At 38.4% G+C, this 18,333-nt stretch overlaps 1 protein-coding gene across 1 annotated transcript in view; it reads left to right on the top strand.

Annotated features, from left to right (window-relative positions):
• The window catches only part of HFM1 (HFM1, ATP-dependent DNA helicase homolog (S. cerevisiae)), a gene marked incomplete at its 3' end in the record, with an annotated part of 31,155 nt that extends 13,977 nt beyond the window's left edge, over positions 1–17,178 (top strand). The window contains 14 exon segments of the mRNA XM_010193425.1: positions 536–681; positions 2,322–2,416; positions 3,232–3,365; positions 4,244–4,291; positions 7,388–7,468; positions 8,475–8,566; positions 9,352–9,458; positions 9,549–9,596; positions 9,805–9,902; positions 9,989–10,120; positions 14,063–14,148; positions 15,093–15,176; positions 16,238–16,395; positions 17,075–17,178. Of these exon segments, the coding sequence (XP_010191727.1) occupies positions 536–681; positions 2,322–2,416; positions 3,232–3,365; positions 4,244–4,291; positions 7,388–7,468; positions 8,475–8,566; positions 9,352–9,458; positions 9,549–9,596; positions 9,805–9,902; positions 9,989–10,120; positions 14,063–14,148; positions 15,093–15,176; positions 16,238–16,395; positions 17,075–17,178 (1,413 nt within the window).
• Positions 17,179–18,333: the final 1,155 nt, after the last annotated feature.

The raw sequence follows: 18,333 nt of genomic DNA, 5'->3' as shown, positions 1-18,333 counted from the left end.
CATACCATCACAATATGAGAAACAATAATATTCTCATTACATGTTGTGGTTATGCCTTTAGATTGGATTCTTCTTTCCCAGTCCACCTGTAATTACTAATCCTAGTTCTCCTTTCATTTCAAAACAAGAATTGGAAAATTCATTAATACTTGGTTTTCCTTGTGGGGATAATTACATCAGTCACCCTGTATAGCTGGCTTTCCATGTTCAATTCCTGCCACTCCCTATATTCATCAGAGGAAGTTAATTAGTTATCCCCAAATGTTAAGGGATGTTTAAAAGTATCTGGGATGTAATTTGTTAAAGAAGACTTGATAATAAATGAATGCTGGTGATCGATACACAAAAGTTGTTATGCAAATACATGTCTGTAATCTACAGCTAATTCTTTGTGGTGCAGAATGACCACTGACTTCACTAGGAAATAAGGGCTCCTAGGAATTGAGAGGTAGTCGGTTATTTGCTGCTTGTTTGATGTCTGCCAGGCATTTCAATGGTGCTCATTTTGCAATCAATCTACTTCAATCTGATGTAGTTACTACTAGCACCTTAGCTATGGGAGTCAATCTGCCTGCACACCTGGTGGTTGTAAAATCCACAATGCACTACGTTGGAGGAATGTTCCAAGAGTACAGTGAAACTGATATCCTGCAAATGATTGGGAGAGCAGGAAGGCCTCAAGTAAGTTAATGCTATATTATATTGATGCTATCCATAGGCAGATCAGTAGAAACTGTTCTTGGCAAAGAAACTCCAATGCCAAAAAATTTACTGCAGCATTTGGCTGTTAAAGGGTTGTTATTAATAGTTAAATCACTCTTGAGATTGAGAAAGAAATCTGTTTGCCTTTGCATTGTCCACCAAGTGCTTCACTTTGCTGTGGGAAAATATCTGAAGGTTACATTTGGGGTATGTAATGAGGGGGGGGTTAGAGAGGAAGGAGGAAGCTGGCACACAATTTATAAACTGCCTGATAAAAACTCTGAAATATTGAATGGTACAGAGAGCAATGTGCTTTTGTTCTCATAACACCAGAGCAAGAAAACATCTAAGTTAGAAGTGGAGTAGAGCGGGAGGGTCAGAAACGCTGCCTTCAAAAAGCTATAATTCATTTTGCTGCCACAAGAGGTTGCTGATGCCAAGAATGCAAAGTTGTAGAAAGGGTTTAGACATTGCTTTCGTTGTAAAGAGGAGGAGGGGGAGAATTTTAAAATGGTTATTTTAATTATCCCTCTTTAAAACTTGTTGAATCATTTATGTTAAATCTTACCCCGTTAAGTCTTTTACTTTTTAGAAATACCGATAAACCTAGTATGGACTTACCCCATAGCTTACCCCACATCTGTCTCCAGAGGCTGCTTATATTAGCCAGTGTGGTATGTTGTGTGCAGGACTATTTTATCTGGACCTAAAATCTACACTAGTATGGAAATTCCAAGATTCTTGATGTTCTCAACTGATTTTTTTGCTAGAGGTTGTAATTCAGTAATATTTTTAAAGCTGTGACTCAGAATCCTAAGCCACTTGAACTTACTGAATCAAGACCTGAAATATTTACCAAGCTCTTCCTTTCAGTATTACATACACTAATCTGAGCTAAGAAATGCAGAAGTCAGGAAACTTCTTGTACCAAAAGGAATAAATCAGTCTAACACTGTTTTTTCCATTACAGAACAAAATAATCTAAGTTAGGTGGCTTGAGAGTAGATGATGAAGATAATAAAAAAATGCTATAAAAGGCTTGAATGTCCATTCAAGACTTTCTAAAGTTTGGGGATTACTAATGATAATTCACAGTCCGTTATTTTCTGTGGTTGTGGTTAGGAATCCTTGCCTTAGCTGAGGACCTTGTGAGGAGGTCAAGAACAGCCCACAGTTGTGTTGTTTCTTCATGTCTCTGTTGTATGTACATCAGCACCTACGGCTTTGAGCGTAGGAGGCTCAAGCTGAAGATGAGGCCAAACTTTGTGAGTGTGAGGGTTATGGAGCATGGCCCAGGCTGCCCAGAGAGGTTGTGGAGTCTCCTTGTGTGGAGACACCCAAAGCCCTGGCCGTGTTCCTGTGTGACTGCTCTGGTGATCCTGCTCTGGCAGGGGTTGCACTGGGGGAGCTTTCCAGGGCCCTTCCAACTCCTCACGTTCTGGGATTCTGTGTGATACAGCAGTGGCTGGAGCCCTGAGTCCTGCTTGCTACCCAAATGAGTTCAAACTTGCCTTTCAGTTAGAGAGGCCTTTGCATTCCAACAAGGATTTTAAGAAAACAGATCTAATGGTTTCAATAGATATGTCATAGCAGTTTTTGTTTGTGGTTTTATTTTTCAGTTTGACACCACAGCTACAGCCGTTATTATGACCCGTTGCAGTACAAAGGAGAAGTACATACAGATGTTAAATGGTGCTGATATAATAGAGAGCAGGTAACTGAGTATTTTTTATAAGACTATGTAGATTTATTTCATAGTTTCTACAAAATGTGTTTTTTCAGGTGGGTTTTGGGGTAGTTTCTTGGTCTACTTAGAAGAAATATAAGAGGAGTTTAAGGAAAATCAAATTGGTCTATTCAGAAGTTAACAGCCTCTGTTTTATCAGCTAAAAACATCTTTAGAACATATTCAACTTAACCGAAACCAAGTTGTATATTCCTGCTGGATAAACTGAAGAAATCGATAAAGTACTGCTAAGAGAAAAAGCAAGAATTGAACCCAGATTGTGTCCCTGAATTTTTAGATAATAGAGTCTGGAAAATACCAGCTGATTATTTGATGTGAAGAGAATATCAAGAGAAATGTGTAGGAAAGTGAAGATATTAGTGGGTAAACCAGGAAATTTTGTTTGTGTCATTTTGTTAAGGTTTCATTTTTAAAATATCAGCACTGTGCTGTAACTTCTAAAAATACGTAGCTTTGTTCTCTAAATAAATGAACTGTGAAACATCACAATTGACAGGTTTGGGGTTTTTTGCTTGCTGGACATTTAGCCATAATAAAGAAACGACATTGCTGATTAGTTACATATTCTTTAACGTTTTCTATTGGTTTCACTGATTAAAGTGAACAGTTGGCAGTAAAAACAAAACAAACCCCAAACCAAACAATAAAGATCAGAAAATTGTTGTGGTTTTGGGAGAGGGGTTTGTTTTATTTTGTTTTTCTCAAAAAGTAGTTTTAGCACTTTTTGTACCATTTACTAATTGGTAAATGTACTTACCTGTTTTCCCTTTTTTTTTTCCTAGCTTGCACAGGCATCTTGTCGAGCACTTAAATGCAGAAATAGTGCTACATACTGTCACAGATGTCACTGTAGCTTTGGAGTGGATAAGATCGACGTTCTTGTACATTAGAGCTTTAAAAAATCCAACTCATTACGGTTTGTTGGTTTTAGAAGTATATCTAAATTATGACACGAGTATGTGTTAGATCCACAGCATTTCTTTCTTTCACTTTCCTATGGACAAGGCCTTGAGAACAAGGTCTGTAATGCAGCCTGTTTTTAGGAACAACAGTTTCGGTTGCTTTCATGTAAGTAACAGGAGTTTCAGAATAGTATAACATTTAAAAATTGTGAAGAATCACTTACAGGTTTGTAATGATCTATTTATTTTGATCTTAATATACCGGACCACGTATTCATGCAATATCAAGCCACAGTGCACTTTTCAGTGCTGAATATGTAATCTTCTGCTAAGAAAAAAAAATCTAATATTTCTTCGTCTTTCTAAACCAAAATGTCTGTAATCTTCATGCTGGCTTCTTCAGTTTGTCTTGTCTGGAACAGCCTCTCGGTTCCCAGCCCTGACCACATCTTGATTCCTTGCCACTTGCTCTGCACCTGCTTCTGAAACCATTGGGGCACTTGTTGGAGACAGTTGTTTTAAGGTTTTATAGATGGGACTGGAACATGGTATATGTGGTACTTGAATGGATGTTACCATCCTTCCTGTATTCTGAAATGGGACAACTCTACATGTGAAGTTGCTCACTGACATTTCTTCAACTTAAAACTCTGATGGTTTAACATAGGGCAATATCTGCAGCTTTTACCTGTGCACATCTGTTCAAACAGCCACTTATTGCTACTTAGATACTCGCAGTATGTAAAGCTTTTGATTTGTTCCCCGTGTAATGAATATTTACTGATTTTTCACTTCGGGGTATTTGCCTCACTCCCAAAAATCAGCAAATCAGTTTGGATGGAGGACGTATATAATTGTGTTAGGTTAGAAAGCCTTTTGTCTTTTCATGCAGGTTTTTCATCTGGATTGGATAAGCTTGGAATTGAAGCAAAATTAAGAGGTAAGAGGCTTTTAAGCTTTTTTTCAGTAAAATATTACATTTCAGGGCATGTTTGTTATAGATCTCCATTAATTTCAATAGATCCATTCACAGAACAAATGTAATTCACTATGTTGTGTTACTGATTTTATTTAACTATTAATACTTTTGAAACACTGTCAGTAAATTTTGACTGGTAGAAAAGTTTTTCTTGAATAGGGGAAAAATTTAAATGCATTTACCTACCTTATCTCCATGTACATACTCAGAAATATGCAGCAGAACGCTTCAATTTTGGTTGGTTGTCATTCTTCCTAATTTTCCTTTGATCTCATTTGCTTTCATTAATTTCTGTTACTCTCCTTTCAAAAAAGCCCTTTTCAGAAATTGTCGTCTTCCCTTCATCATACATTTAGCCCTGAAAACAAAGGATGTAAAATGTAAATGTGTTCACCTTATTCAGAAGCAGTTTGAAACTGCATGGTTATAGCACGTTAGGCCGCAATAATGAAGAGTGGATGGAGGCAGAGGACAGAGTTTTTTATGATGGGTATTTTTGCATTGATCATTCAAAAATGCATAAATACTGTGAAAAAAAGGAATTCTAGAGAACTCCAGAGTGTGGCAGATCTTGTCCAGTGATGGACTCGGTGAATTGGAGGCGAGGAGTAAATCTTAAATTCTGTATTTTTGCACAGGTAAGTCACAGTACTCGTTTTGTATAGGTTTGCTGTTCAGACATCTGTATTGGTATGATCTGGTATTCCCACTCTTTGGCCATGACAGTTGACATTCTGGTGCACTGTTTGCTTGTTACCTGAAATGTGGCCCTTATGGACTGAATTGCTCATTCTGCTTAGCAGTGTCAAGGGAAGACTCGCAACCTTTTGAAGATTTCTGTGTGTTAAGCATTCCACACAGCATCAGTCGTATCTCAGACGTGTGGATTCAGTAGATCCTTTTAAGAATTATTTTGTTGTTTTAATTTCAAATTTATTTTTAGAATTTGCATATGAATAGCGAATTCATAATGGAATAGCAAAAAACGAAGAGACTGCAAATCACAGAATCACAGAATTGCTCGGTTGGAAAAGCCCTCTGAGATCATCACGTCCAACCGTTCCTGTCTACCCCCTAAACCATATCCTTAAGTACCTCGTCTACCCGCTCTTTAAACACATCCAGGGATGGTGACTCCACCACCTCCCTGGGCAGCCTGTTCCAGCTTCTGATGACCCTCTCAGTAAAGAACTTCCTCCTTAGCTCTAACCTGAACCTCCCTTGGCACAGCTTGGTGCCGTTTCCCCTTGTTCTATCCCCCATCACCTGGGAGAAGAGACCAGCACCCACCTCTCCACAAGCTCCCTTGAGGCAGTTGTAGGTGGTGATGAGGTCTCCCCTCAGCCTTCTCTTCTCCAGGCTAAACAAGCCCAGTTCCCTCAGCCGCTCCTCATCAGGCTTGTTCTCCAGAGCCCTCCCCATCCTTGTGGCTCTTCTCTGAACACACAATTAAGAACTGGTGCTTGGTCTTCAAGTGAGCAGTAATGAGAGAAGGAGGCATCCCGCTTTACAGATACAAAACCAAATAAAAAATAGCACCATGTTTTTCCTATAATACTGTAAACATTACTGGGAGACTACTTTTAGGAGGCTTCTTTTGCTAAGACTTGAATAAAACTCAGTAATTTATTTTTTTATTATTATTTTTTTAAAGTACTGCTTTTTAGTTATTTACAATTCCATCAGAAAACATACAGCTGACTGAGTAGCTGGGGAATTGGCGCCCCTTGTCTTTAAACATGGAAATAGTAATAATATTTTAATGTAAGTTTTCTAGTAAATCCAAAGTAAGTGTATTAATAAAAGACTAACTGCTAAGATTGCAAGTGGAGCTTTGTAAATCTACAAATGCAGTTTTCTCCAGTGAGAGTCCTCATGTCCATCGTAATTCTGTATATTTGTATACCTAGACCATCTGGAGCGGGGCCTGGTGCATGAAAACCTAAACTGATACATGCCCTGAAATTTGTAGAGCCAATACTTGGACTCCACTCACACATTTATTAAATTTTATACAGTTGTGTAGAAAAAATCATGATTGATGTTGGGCTTGGTGGGTCTGTGCTAAGGCTGTTCCTTGTGAAAGCGTTGCAAGGACGCATCTCCAGGAGTACACTTGGTATCTGTACACTTGGAGTCTCCAGATGTGAGAGACATTGACTGCGATTGCAGATTGGAAAAAAGGAATACTTACCAGTAAGAAAAGTTATCGGTAAGAAAAGTTACCTTGTTCATATGCTTGTTCAGTGGTTTCCTACCTTTTCCTGTCTTTTAGATGAGGACGTTTCTATTTTTGGCATGTAGGTTGAAAGGACTGGAGGGAATGAAGCATGTTACTCCATAAACAAAGCTTTATAGGAGCAGACGTGGTTTGAACTTACCTCTACAGACAGTGCTAGGGTAGAAGGCTTCATTTACAAATGCTTTTTAGGTGTGCCTTGTATTTTCTTGAAATGCTCTGATCTTAAAAGCAGCCTTTTTTTAAAGCTCTTACAGAAACTAGCTCATTTTCCCTGCACATATGAAATATTTGTAGTCATTTTTGCCTTTTAATTACCTCGGTTTTGAAAGAGAGAAAACCAAAACATGGGCCATCCTCATGCAGCAGGTATCAGGCTAAATAGGTTTAGTGAAGTAAGTACAAACGCGCCTGATTCAGTGTGAAAATTTCTGAGGAAGAATTCATAAACGCTTGTGGATATTTGAAATTTCAGCCATTTAAGTGTTAATGTTCTATTTTGTATCAATACTGTGGGCTCTGTGATCTGTCATTCACAATTTAGTACAGCAGCCCACATTCCATGTATCGAGTTTCTCGTACTTTGCTACTTGTGCTTTACTGAGATAGAGCTGAGTTGGCCTGTATCAGATATCTTTGAGCTTTCCCCAGGCAGAAGTTAACCACCAACTTCAGCAGAAGTGGGATCGTATTCTCAAAGCTTTAATTGAGTTCAGTGGAGTTACCTGGGGATACATTCATTTTAATTTGATTATGATGTACATAGCTGATTTTTTCTGCATCTACTAAAAGCACATATATTTTCAAATTGTCGACAGAACTGTGTTTGAAGAACTTGAATGATTTATCATCTTTTGATTTGATCCGGATGGATGAAGCAAATAATTTTAAACCAACAGGTAACACTGTTTTAAAATTAATTTTCAGAAGCGATGTTGAGATCATAGTGAACTACCAAGGAATAGCTGTGACCCATTAATAGGAGTACACAGATGTAGTGGAGAACAGAGTTCGAGAGATTGACTAGAATATATAAGCAAGTTTCCTTAACAAGTGGAATTTTAGTTTCTCAATGTTGATCCATGAAGAGATCTTCTCTTGTTGCGGGAAATTTTGTTGTCAACTAAGAGAAAATTCCAGACCATTCACAGAATCACAGAATCGCTCGGTTGGAAAAGCCCTCTGAGATCATCACGTCCAACCGTTCCTGTCTACCCACTAAACCATATCCCTAAGTACCTCGTCTACCCGCTCTTTAAACACATCCAGGGATGGTGACTCCACCACCTCCCTGGGCAGCCTGTTCCAGCTTCTGACGACCCTCTCAGTAAAGAACTTCCTCCTTATCTCTGACCTGAACCTCCCTTGGCACAGCTTGGTGCCGTTTCCCCTTGTTCTATCCCCATCACCTGGGAGAAGAGACCAGCACCCACCTCTCCACAACCTCCCTTGAGGCAGTTGTAGGTGGTGCTGAGATCTTCCCTCAGCCTTCTCTTCTCCAGGCTGAACAAGCCCAGTTCCCCCAGCCGCTCCTCATCAGGCTTGTTCTCCAGAGCCCTCACCATCCATTATCACAGGATAATTGGATGTGACACAGTGCAATGAAGGACAGGTTTTATCAGTACCTACTCTTCTCTGCAATCCCCTGCCAGAGACAAGCACGGTTCAGAGTCTGGTATATTCGTGTGAATTCATCTCCATTGGGGAAAACTGTAACTGGTTCATGTTTCTTCCTGCCGCTCTATGATGGGGTCAGTAATACCCACCAGACACTGGGAGCAATGAAATACTCAGTGATGGTCACTCTCAGAGAGCTACAATAAAATTAATTCTATTGTGTGACTTATACAAACGCTAACAAAATACTTGGCATATTTATTTTTAAGGTATATTCTTCTTTTTCAGACACTGGAAGATTAATGGCGTGGTATTACATTGCATTTGATACGGTGAAACAGTTTTTCACAATGAAGGGAACAGAAACTTTAAATGAATTGGTAATTTAACTTCTTAAAGGAAATTTACATGGGTTCCATTGATTTCAAAGAGAAAGACAAGAAGCAGAAGTTTTTATTTCTTTTAAAGAGCTCAAGCTTTATATAAACAAAGTTTTAGAGAATACATCTAAATAGATTCCATATGGAGTACTTCTGAGGCTGACATCTTTCCATTTCTTCCTCCCCTCACTAACCTTGCTTATGGAGATACAAAGTTGCTGAGGCCGTTCTGTTTATATATTAAACACTGCGTTGTTTTGTGGTTTAGTAGTTTGGGTTTTTCTACTGCAAAAATCAGCTGCACTGAAAGCAGAATTTACTTTTAAAGGAGTGTTACCAACTTTCTGTTCTAAGTAATTTTCGTCTGTCAGATAACAGGTTGTGGCAGAACAGATTGGCCATGAAAAAGTGGAGTGCCTGTTCTCCTATGGCTGGCTTTGCCACTGAAGTATGAAAAAAGTAGTGTGGAACACATAATAGATAGCAAAACCTATTTCTATTTGCCTTGTATGTCCTAAAATGTTGGTAGTGTGGGTTCTGATAATTTGAACTCGAACATTAATCTAAAAACAGAAAGAAGAATCTCCCCCTATTGTTATTTGATAGCCTGTCTAGGAAGATGAAAGACAGTTGGTCAGTATTAGAAAGAAGTGGTTGACCATCTTTTCGTGGTCCTGGTGGTGAGAGAATAAACATTTTCAAGTGGGTTTTTTTTTTAAATAAAAGTTGGATGAAGTTGTAAAAAAGATGGCAAATAAAAGTTAATGTAAGTTAAATTGTTACAGATTACAATGATCTCCAACTGCTCAGAATTTCTGGATGTCAAGTTAAGAACAAATGAAAAGAAGATCCTGAACAGTATGAATAAAGACAAGGACAAAATAACGATCAGGTATAAAGGGATAAATACTTTGGAAAAAGAAAGTATTGTTTTAGCAATAAAGCAAATGAATAGCAGAAAATATGTTGTTTTCATGCATAGGTTTCCAATGGAGGGGAAGATAAAAACAAGAGAAATGAAAATAAACTGGTAAATATTATCTTGTGTTGTTACTCGTTATTGAAAAGCTGTCATTTTATGGCTGTTGAAGTTCCTGTTAGGATCTCTGTCATTTTATAGAGGACAAGATCTTGCATTTCATTGTTGATGAATTTTCTTTCTCCAGTAGCAACGTTGATGTTGTTATACTTCACTTACAGCATGGCTTATATACCAAAAAATACTCTTGTATTTCCAGTCTTATTCAGGCTCAGCTTGGATGCATCCCTATTCAAGACTTTACTTTGACACAAGATACAGGCAGAATATTTAGAAGTGGCTTAAGAATTACTAGATGTATGGTAACATTTAATCCTTTTTTGGTACATTTAATAAGAAGCTACATTTTATTTGATTAATACAAGTCCATCTTATTTTTACAGGGTTATCTGACTTTCTGGCATCGTGTAAAAACAACTTTTCTGCTTTATTAAGCTCTTTGATTTTAGCAAAGTGTTTCAGGTGCAGACTTTGGGAAAATTCACTTCATGTGTCTAAACAACTGGAAAAAATTGGTAGGTACTGGTCAGAAATTATAAAGATGTAATTTGATAGAAAATCAAAACTCATAATTAGCCTGCTAATTTCTGGGGTGTCTGCTTACATAGTTAAATGAGTCTCCCAGTTACTCGTGTGCCACACTGAGTACCACAGCTGTCAGAATTGTCTGTCATTGTAACAGTAAAAGTAATCAGTTCAGTAGTTTTCTTCAGACTTTCAAAGTATTTCAGAGTTGTTCTTTTTTCTTGATGTTCATCTCAGTATCTTGGGCATATTCCACATTTGTGTGATTGCAAATCTCTGACTAGGCTATGCCTTCCTTTCCAGACAGCTGTTACTGTGGGTCCTGTTGCTCATATGCATGAAAGCCCTCTAATTCACATTGGCATGGGTAGGAATTATGAAATAGAAATAAATTTGCTGTGCATGAGGTTCACAGAATCCCAGAATATGAGGAGTTGGAAGGGACCTGGAAAGCTCCCCCAGTGCAACCCCTGCCACAGCAGGATCACCAGAGCAGTCACACAGGAACACGGCCAGGGCTTTGGGTGTCTCCACACAAGGAGACTCCACAACCTCTCTGGGCAGCCTGGGCCATGCTCCAGAACCCTCACACTCACAAAGTTTGGCCTCATCTTCAGCTTGAACCTCCTGTGCTCCAGCTTGGGACCATTGCCCCTTGTCCTGGCATTGGCCATCCCAGAGCAGAGCCTGGCTCCTTCCTCCTGACACTGCCCTTTCCCAATGGATCCCCAGGAATGAGGGCACCCCTCAGTCTCCTCTGCTCCAAGCTCAAGAGCCCCAGCTCCCTCAGCCGCTCCTCAGCAGGAGATGCTCCACTCCCTCCAGCATCTTTGTGGCCCTGCTGGCCTTTCAGGCAAAGCTGCTTGCACACAGGAGGATCACAAGTTTCTAATAATCTTCCTATCACTGTGTCCTGTTACTGGATGAACTCCTGGCTGGAAGTACAGACTTGTCATAATTATTTGAAAAGGAGTTCAGAAATTTTGGAGTCCTCTGTATTACAAAAATGTAGTTATACTTGGTTGAGGTAGTACTATAGCTTCCTGCTTTGATGTCTGGTCTTATCATACCTTCATGCTTTCAGAATTCACCGCAGTGTTCTCTGTATTTCTTCTTTAAAGACCCATCTGCTCTGTACAGAACAGTGTGGTACAGAGATCTGCAAATCAAAGAGGAGCTAAGCCAGAGCACCCATATGGCACAGTACATTCCAGCCTTGCCAGCTCAGGTGCAGAAGCTGTATTGCTTCATCCCTCCGGCTTCAAAGCAGAGCTGATCTTCTGTGCAGCACAGTACAGTGTGGTGGAACCCATTTGCACTGCTTCTGGATCTGTGCCGATGTGCTCATGGTCATCAGAGAAGTCACCATCACGTTCACCATTTCTAGGGGTTTTAGGATCAGTGGAAAAAACACGGCAGTTGCAGCATAGACACATCCTTACCTGTACACTGTATTCAATGGAATAAAGTCAGGTTTAGTTTTTTAATAGTAGAAGTGCTGTTTATTCACATCTTTGTCCTGTTTGTGTTTTTTTTTTTAATTTTATATTTTCCTCTGCTGTCATTGCTCTTGCAGCGAATGTTACAGAGAGATGCTGACTTTGAGTTCCGTCTGTTCTGCTCGCAGGCTGCTTTTGAACCATCTGCTGACAGCTCACTCTCTTTTCCTGAATCAAATACTGAATTGATGCCTGTATTATGATTTCTGATTTTTGACCTCAGTCACGCTACGGCTGCTAAGCCTATTCCATGTCTTTGCGAAGTTGAGTGAATTGTTTGAGCTCACAGATTTACTGATACCATGTAACATATTCAGAAATCCCTAATTTTTAAACTCTTTTCTCAGTATTATTTTTTTTAAATCTTAAAAAAGCCTTAGTAATCAGTATTGCCTTTATAGGAGTGACTGTACTTTGACATTTGGCCTTACTGAGATTGAGGATTCAGTTGAATGCTTACTGCATTTCTTCAGCTCTCTCCATTTGTTACTCTTGTCCAGCAATGATGCTTCCTCTTGTTGCTGTATGATGTGCTTGATTTCTGGTTGCTTCTTCTGACAGACAGGATAATGATCGGTTGCTGAACAGGATTTTATCACCTTTACTACTTGTTCAGTTTGATTTCCACCTCAATTTTTTCCTTGCTCAGAAAAAAAAAGACAAAAAGTCTTATTTTTGTTACCTGAAATTGAAAAGAACTCCCGAAACACAAAATACGCTTAGAGAGGAGACATTGTTTAATTTGGAGTTGCACAAGGCCAGGCGCTCGGTGGATTTCCACAAGTCAAGCACACCACACACAAGAACTACACCGCATTTATCCTGATAAGTGGTTAGCAAAACTCCACCTGAAACTACATTAATTGGTACAAAATTTACTTAATCTGCGTTCTATTCACTAATTAATCTCTGGCTTTTCATGCTACTCAGTCTGCATGCACAGCGTTCACCTCCTTTGTGAGTCAGTGGTCGTGATCTCCCTGTGCCGCATTTACCTTGCTCCCAGTTCTCACAAGTTTTGCTGCCTTCATCCTCATTAGGCAGCTGCCCAGCTTTTGGCACCTCTTTGGGCTGGATCACTGACCTCTTATCAGTCTTGTAGCTTCTTTTCAAGGATACAGTCGTTAAGGAGTACAGAGAAGCTGATTTAGGAGTCCTTCAGTTAATCCTCCCTGATGGTTCCCAGGACCAAGTCGCTGTACAAAATTTATGTCTTTTGAGGAAGTTGCTTTCTATAAAAAACATTCCCAACACCTGGCCCTTGCTTTGAAAACCTCATTGTCCATGTATACAAGTTTGTGTTTTAAGTCAAAAATTCATCTCTCTTTGCGACACGTATGTTGTTTTTTCTACACTAGTTGAAAACCCTTCTGCCTTTTTAGGAGTTTTAGGAGTGGAAAAACCTACTCTTCAGCTTCACTTGAAAGAAACAAGGCAGCAGCTCTAAGGGAAGTAGCTTATGTGAGAGTCTTCAGACTGCAGAGCTTCTGGAAAGGAAAGGGGAGGTGGTAGAAGATGCTTACCCTAAGTCAGACCCAAAAGGTGTTCATATATACATGAAAAAACAAAAGGTCTTCAGTTTCCCTAAATCATGGCGTTCTTGAGTTGAAATGAGTCTTTCCTTATGAGACTGCTGTAACACCTGCCAAGAAGCAACCTGAGTGTCTCTTGAGAAGCTCCCCACTTAATTTTCAGATCTCATTTACTATTTCTACAGAATTACATGTGAAGAAGCCGTGTACTCATTCGAAGGATTTGATACAATCTTTTAGCTAAAATTATTGCAGTTACTGTTGTAAGCTGTAAGGGAAAGGCTTTTTCGTATGCTGTGATGCCTCTGAATTTCTGTAAGGTGTAAAGAACCAGAAGTCAGAAAGAAGAAGAAGATTGTATGTGCTATTCCCTGCCAGTCTGTGCTGTGGTAGATATGCCATGGGAAATTTTGTTGCTAAATCTGCTCCTGGAAGATTATAATAAATTTTCTGAGTGAAATACTACCTTGTTCAAAACCCTTGAGATCCTTAAGACTTTGAGTCAAATAATTCCTTGGATAGGAGAGAAATTTCTGAGACAGTGCTGTGACGTGCTTTTTTGATTGTATCTATGTGCAGGACATGTTTCTTGACTCTTGTAGAAAGTGATCTGAAATCTGTTTAACTCTAGAAAGAAGTAACTCAAAATTGTCACTATTGAAATACTGAATACTTTCATGTTTGATTTGCATTGCATTTCTTTTCAGTAACAGAGAAGTGAAATTAAATAGCACCAAAACATTTAATCAACTGAAAAGAAATTTAGTCATTTGCTGGGCAAAAAGCTGGGACAGACGTATTATCAAATTATTTCTGCATTGGTTTCACCTGCTGTAATGCAGTTGTTTAGAACAATTTGCCTGACTGTTATTTAGCAGCATAAAACTTTGATTTTTCACAGGTGTATCACTGTCCAATGCTATGGTAAATGCTGGACTGACTTCATTTAAAAAAATAGAAGACATAAATGCAAGGGAACTTGAGTTGGTAATGTATTATTTTTTGTGTACAGATAAATATGATAAGGAAAATATTGAATATTAATACTGTTACAAGTGAAAGTGGTATGGTGAATTTGTATCTGCTATCTGATTGTCAGCAAAATTAAGTGGTTTATTCATTTATACGAGTGAATTTAAGAAAAAATGTGGCTACTGCTATTTTTCTGTGAAAATGTGGATGATACTTTGTTCTAGCAGATTATTTCACTGATTTGGCTGGGTTTGGAAAGCAGTTGCTTCAACGTGTAGGATTTAATCTTTAACATGGTTTGGATGAAAGGACGAGATGCATTTCCTTTTTAGAAGTGCTAGAAAAAGTATGGAAGGGAGTATTTATTTACAGCTCCTCTTAATGGATGTTCATTATGAGAATCCTGAATTATTGCTAGTTCTAGGTAAAGACAGTCATAGAATAAAGTTCTCCTGAATCATCTATAAAGCACTTATTATAGAGATTAGATTTTACCCCAGAATAAGTTCTTTGGCTCTTGGCTGCTTTTCAGAGGAAACTGTTTTTCCCAGTGTTCCAGAAGACATTCTGGATTTCTAAAGGAAATTGATCTTACTTGGGTTTTTCTGGTTTGCCTTTAGCAATTTGGTTTCTCTTTTCTGCCCCCTTTTGCAATTTTCATGTCATTTGTTTTGACTAAAGCAACACAGAAGAGTCATCTCATATGAAAACTGAGTAGTCAGGTTTTGAGGTTGTAGGTTCATGGGCTGTTCATTACCTGAACAGAAGTGGTAGCAACATGAAAAACCGCTGGAATTTTCTTCTAGTTATGTTGCTATTCTGTGCATCACTGACAGCAGAGACCCAGGAGTGATCAGGGCTTTTGTTGATAGCGCAATTACTCGGGTGACTTTGATTTAAATTCCTGTTGGCACCTCTGATCAGCTGAATGTACCAGAAATTAAATTAAATCTCCACAGATTTTAAACAGACATCCTCCCTTTGGAAACCAGATAAAAGAATCTGTTTTGCACCTTCCCAAATACGAACTCAACATTGAACAGGTAAATGCTTTTCTATTTATTTGATGTTTTTATGCTGATGCTATTAAATGAAAGAGCAAATAGTGACTTAAAGACATTTTGAGCCTTTGCTGATAGAAGATTACACAATAGTGGCCTCCTTCCACCTTAGCATGTACAATCAAATTCCTGAACATCAAAGGAAAGCCTTGGAATAGACATTCCCTAAAGTGCATTGGCCTCTGTCTCTCTCTCATTAACAGTATTTTATGTTACAGATGCAAACCGGTATATTCCACATTCTAGCAGCATATGTGAGTCTGAGAGGTCTCCTCTATCTTAAATATAAACAATCCCTAGAGGCAGAAAAACACCCACATAAAACTTACTGAAGAAGCATTAACTCCTGTTTATTTTTTATGTCATGCTTAAGAATATAGAGAAATAGTAAATTACCACATTAACCTAGCTGGTGCCCTTTCAAAGGAAGGGTGCAACTCCACATGCAAGCAAGAGCTTTGAAGCTCTGATGTGCTTTTTGTCTTCCAGTGGGTCACATAGCCATTGCTTTTCTGAAAGGCAAAATCTGATAAATAGCCTTAAAGTAGCTTGAAGTTGGTACAAATGAAAACACCTTTGAAGTTTGAAACAATCAATCAATGTGTGAAATTCTGTTGTTATAACGACCTGTTCTGTTTTAGTTTTTCATTTGACGTAATAGCAGATGGGTATCTCTGCAGTTACTATCAGAAGGAAGATTTAACAATTGTAAAAACCTTCTAGAGGGATGTTGGGATGCCATAATACAGCTACTTTTCTTCTTGCATCTTTCTCTTTGCATTGAACAGAGGAGGATGTTTCAAGGGCTGAATATGAACTGTCTTTTATTCTCGATACTTCATTAAATTTAGGATATTCAGCTATAGCCAAGTTAATACTGGGTAATAGCTTCTCAGAACAACAAATAAAAACTGTACCACAAATTGAAATTGCTGTAATCGAGCTTTTGTGCTTATATCAACAGTTAAAAAGTTATGGGAGGGCATTTATTTTATTTTGCATATTTTAGCAGTTACGCCTTTTTCTATATGTTTTTTTCCTAGCTTCCAAAATACAGCGACACATTGGCTGAAATCTTACTCACCGTCAAGTTAACAAACTATGAGCAGCTACAGACAAAGAGAACAGCGACAGACTTTCACTATGTGACGTTGGTCATAGGAGATGCTGACAACCAAGTCATTTTTAATCAGAAAATTATGTATGTATGATCTGGGGTTTTTTTGCCTCTCATCTTTTAATCCTTTCGGGGAGTTGCAGCTTTTGCAATACTTTCTACTGATGCCAAATGGTACGAAATGATTCTGTGTCCTATAGCATTTTCTAGTCACTGTTGTCATTTAAAATGCAGCAAACCCCTGGAAACATGCCAGTGTGCTTGTCAGTGCAGAGAGTACGTGTAAGTACCTGTGTAACGCTGGTGTCCTGGTATGGAGGTCACAATGATTTCCACATAAATAGAAAACAAGTAAAATACCTATTGAAAATACCTCCTCAAGTTGTAACTTACTCTGATTAGCTATATTTCCTTAATTATATACTCTTGTCAGAATTGTTTTTCACTCAGAAATGGGATTAAATTCTCCAGTTGGCTCAGATACGCTTGGAGCAAATGGGAAAAGGGAAGCAAAGTCTTTTCCAACTGTGTGACCTTTCCGTGAGTTCTGGCCAAAGTCTGGTACTTCTGGCAGATCTGAAGCTGCTCTGCAGGATCCTGGCTCTCATGGCCATAAATCATGTGTTATTAGGAGCTTAGTCTTATCGAGCAAAATCCAAGAACTAAGACCAAATAAAGGCTCTTTCACTTGGTTACAGATGCCATAGTGTTCAGCCTTGTTTTCATGGTCCACATGTAACAAAACTTTCCTGATACATTGCAGGGATTCTGTGCTGCTGAAAACTGGAAGTTGGACGAAGAAAATTGATGTGAAAAGAGCTCTTCAATCAGAGGACATTAGTATAAATTTAATAAGTTCTGATTATGGTAGGTTGATTGGTATGCTTTTAAATTAAAAACTACATAAGAATTTTGAATAAATTATTAAAACACTTTATTTCAAGCCAAAAATATCATAAAACTAAGTAATCTAGAACCAAAATTCTATTACATGTTTTTTACTGAGTTGAGTATTACCTGGCAATCTTAATTACATATCTGTTTGTTTCATTTACTAGCATATTAATGGACTGGAAAGCATCAAAACCATTACTAGGAGATAATATTTTGCTCTGTTGATATAGATTAGGATTCTCTTTTGCCCTTCGTCTTCAAGTTGAATCAACTTTCAGTAGGGATAACTTACCAGCTTGATAGGTTATTTAAGGAAGAGCTGTCCTTGTGAACGGTTAGGTTTTAAAGTCAAAAGATAAATAAGTATTAGATATGGATTTCCACTTCAGTAGCAAGAAATTTCTATAGTGGAAAATTCTGTGCCTTAACGTGTGTCGATTTAAACATTGGTCCCCTCAGTGTCAATCTCCATAGGATTGGGTCTGTAGCAGCAGATGAGGAGAGACAGCGATGACCTTGAAACACAGAACTTTGAAATACAATTTAAAAACAGATGGGCTGTATTAAATTCTGTCATCGTGCCCCACTTGTAAAGAATATTGCTGTGTGCTAGATTAACTGAAGTGTGTTGGGTGCTGCCGTGATAAACTTCAAATGTTGAGACTATTACAATAATCCAGCTTGGAATAATCTATATTTCTATGGGTAAACCTGTGGCTCAGGAGAAAGGAAGGTTTTCTAAGCAGAGTTGAAGGAAAAAATGTCTTTTTAATACTACTTGGCTATTTACACATTGTGCTGAGTTCAGTAAAACTCAACATGACGGTTAATTTCTCTGATACTGTTCACAGTGAAGTTAAGCTAACAGCAGGCCTTCCTAGTCTCTACTTATTTTAAAGTCTACTTCTGGTTCAGCCTTGAAGGACATTTCTCATTTTTTTAAAAGGCTGTCTGGTTTTCCAGCAATATTTACCTAATTTAAGACAAAAATGCTCTTTTTTACAAATGGTGTCTCTCATAGCCTCATCTGAACCTTGATTTAATTAGAACCAGAGCCATTATTAGCATTCAACTTGAAAAGTGCTATGTCGTGGTGCTGGGCTGGGCTGGCCACTAAACCCTGGCCAG

The sequence above is a fragment of the Mesitornis unicolor genome, unplaced genomic scaffold (assembly GCF_000695765.1).
Source record: "Mesitornis unicolor isolate BGI_N332 unplaced genomic scaffold, ASM69576v1 scaffold11911, whole genome shotgun sequence".
In the NCBI taxonomy this organism is placed as follows: Eukaryota; Metazoa; Chordata; class Aves; order Mesitornithiformes; family Mesitornithidae; genus Mesitornis; species Mesitornis unicolor.
Note: the sequence above shows the minus strand (reverse complement) of the source record. Positions and strands in the feature narration are given on the sequence as shown.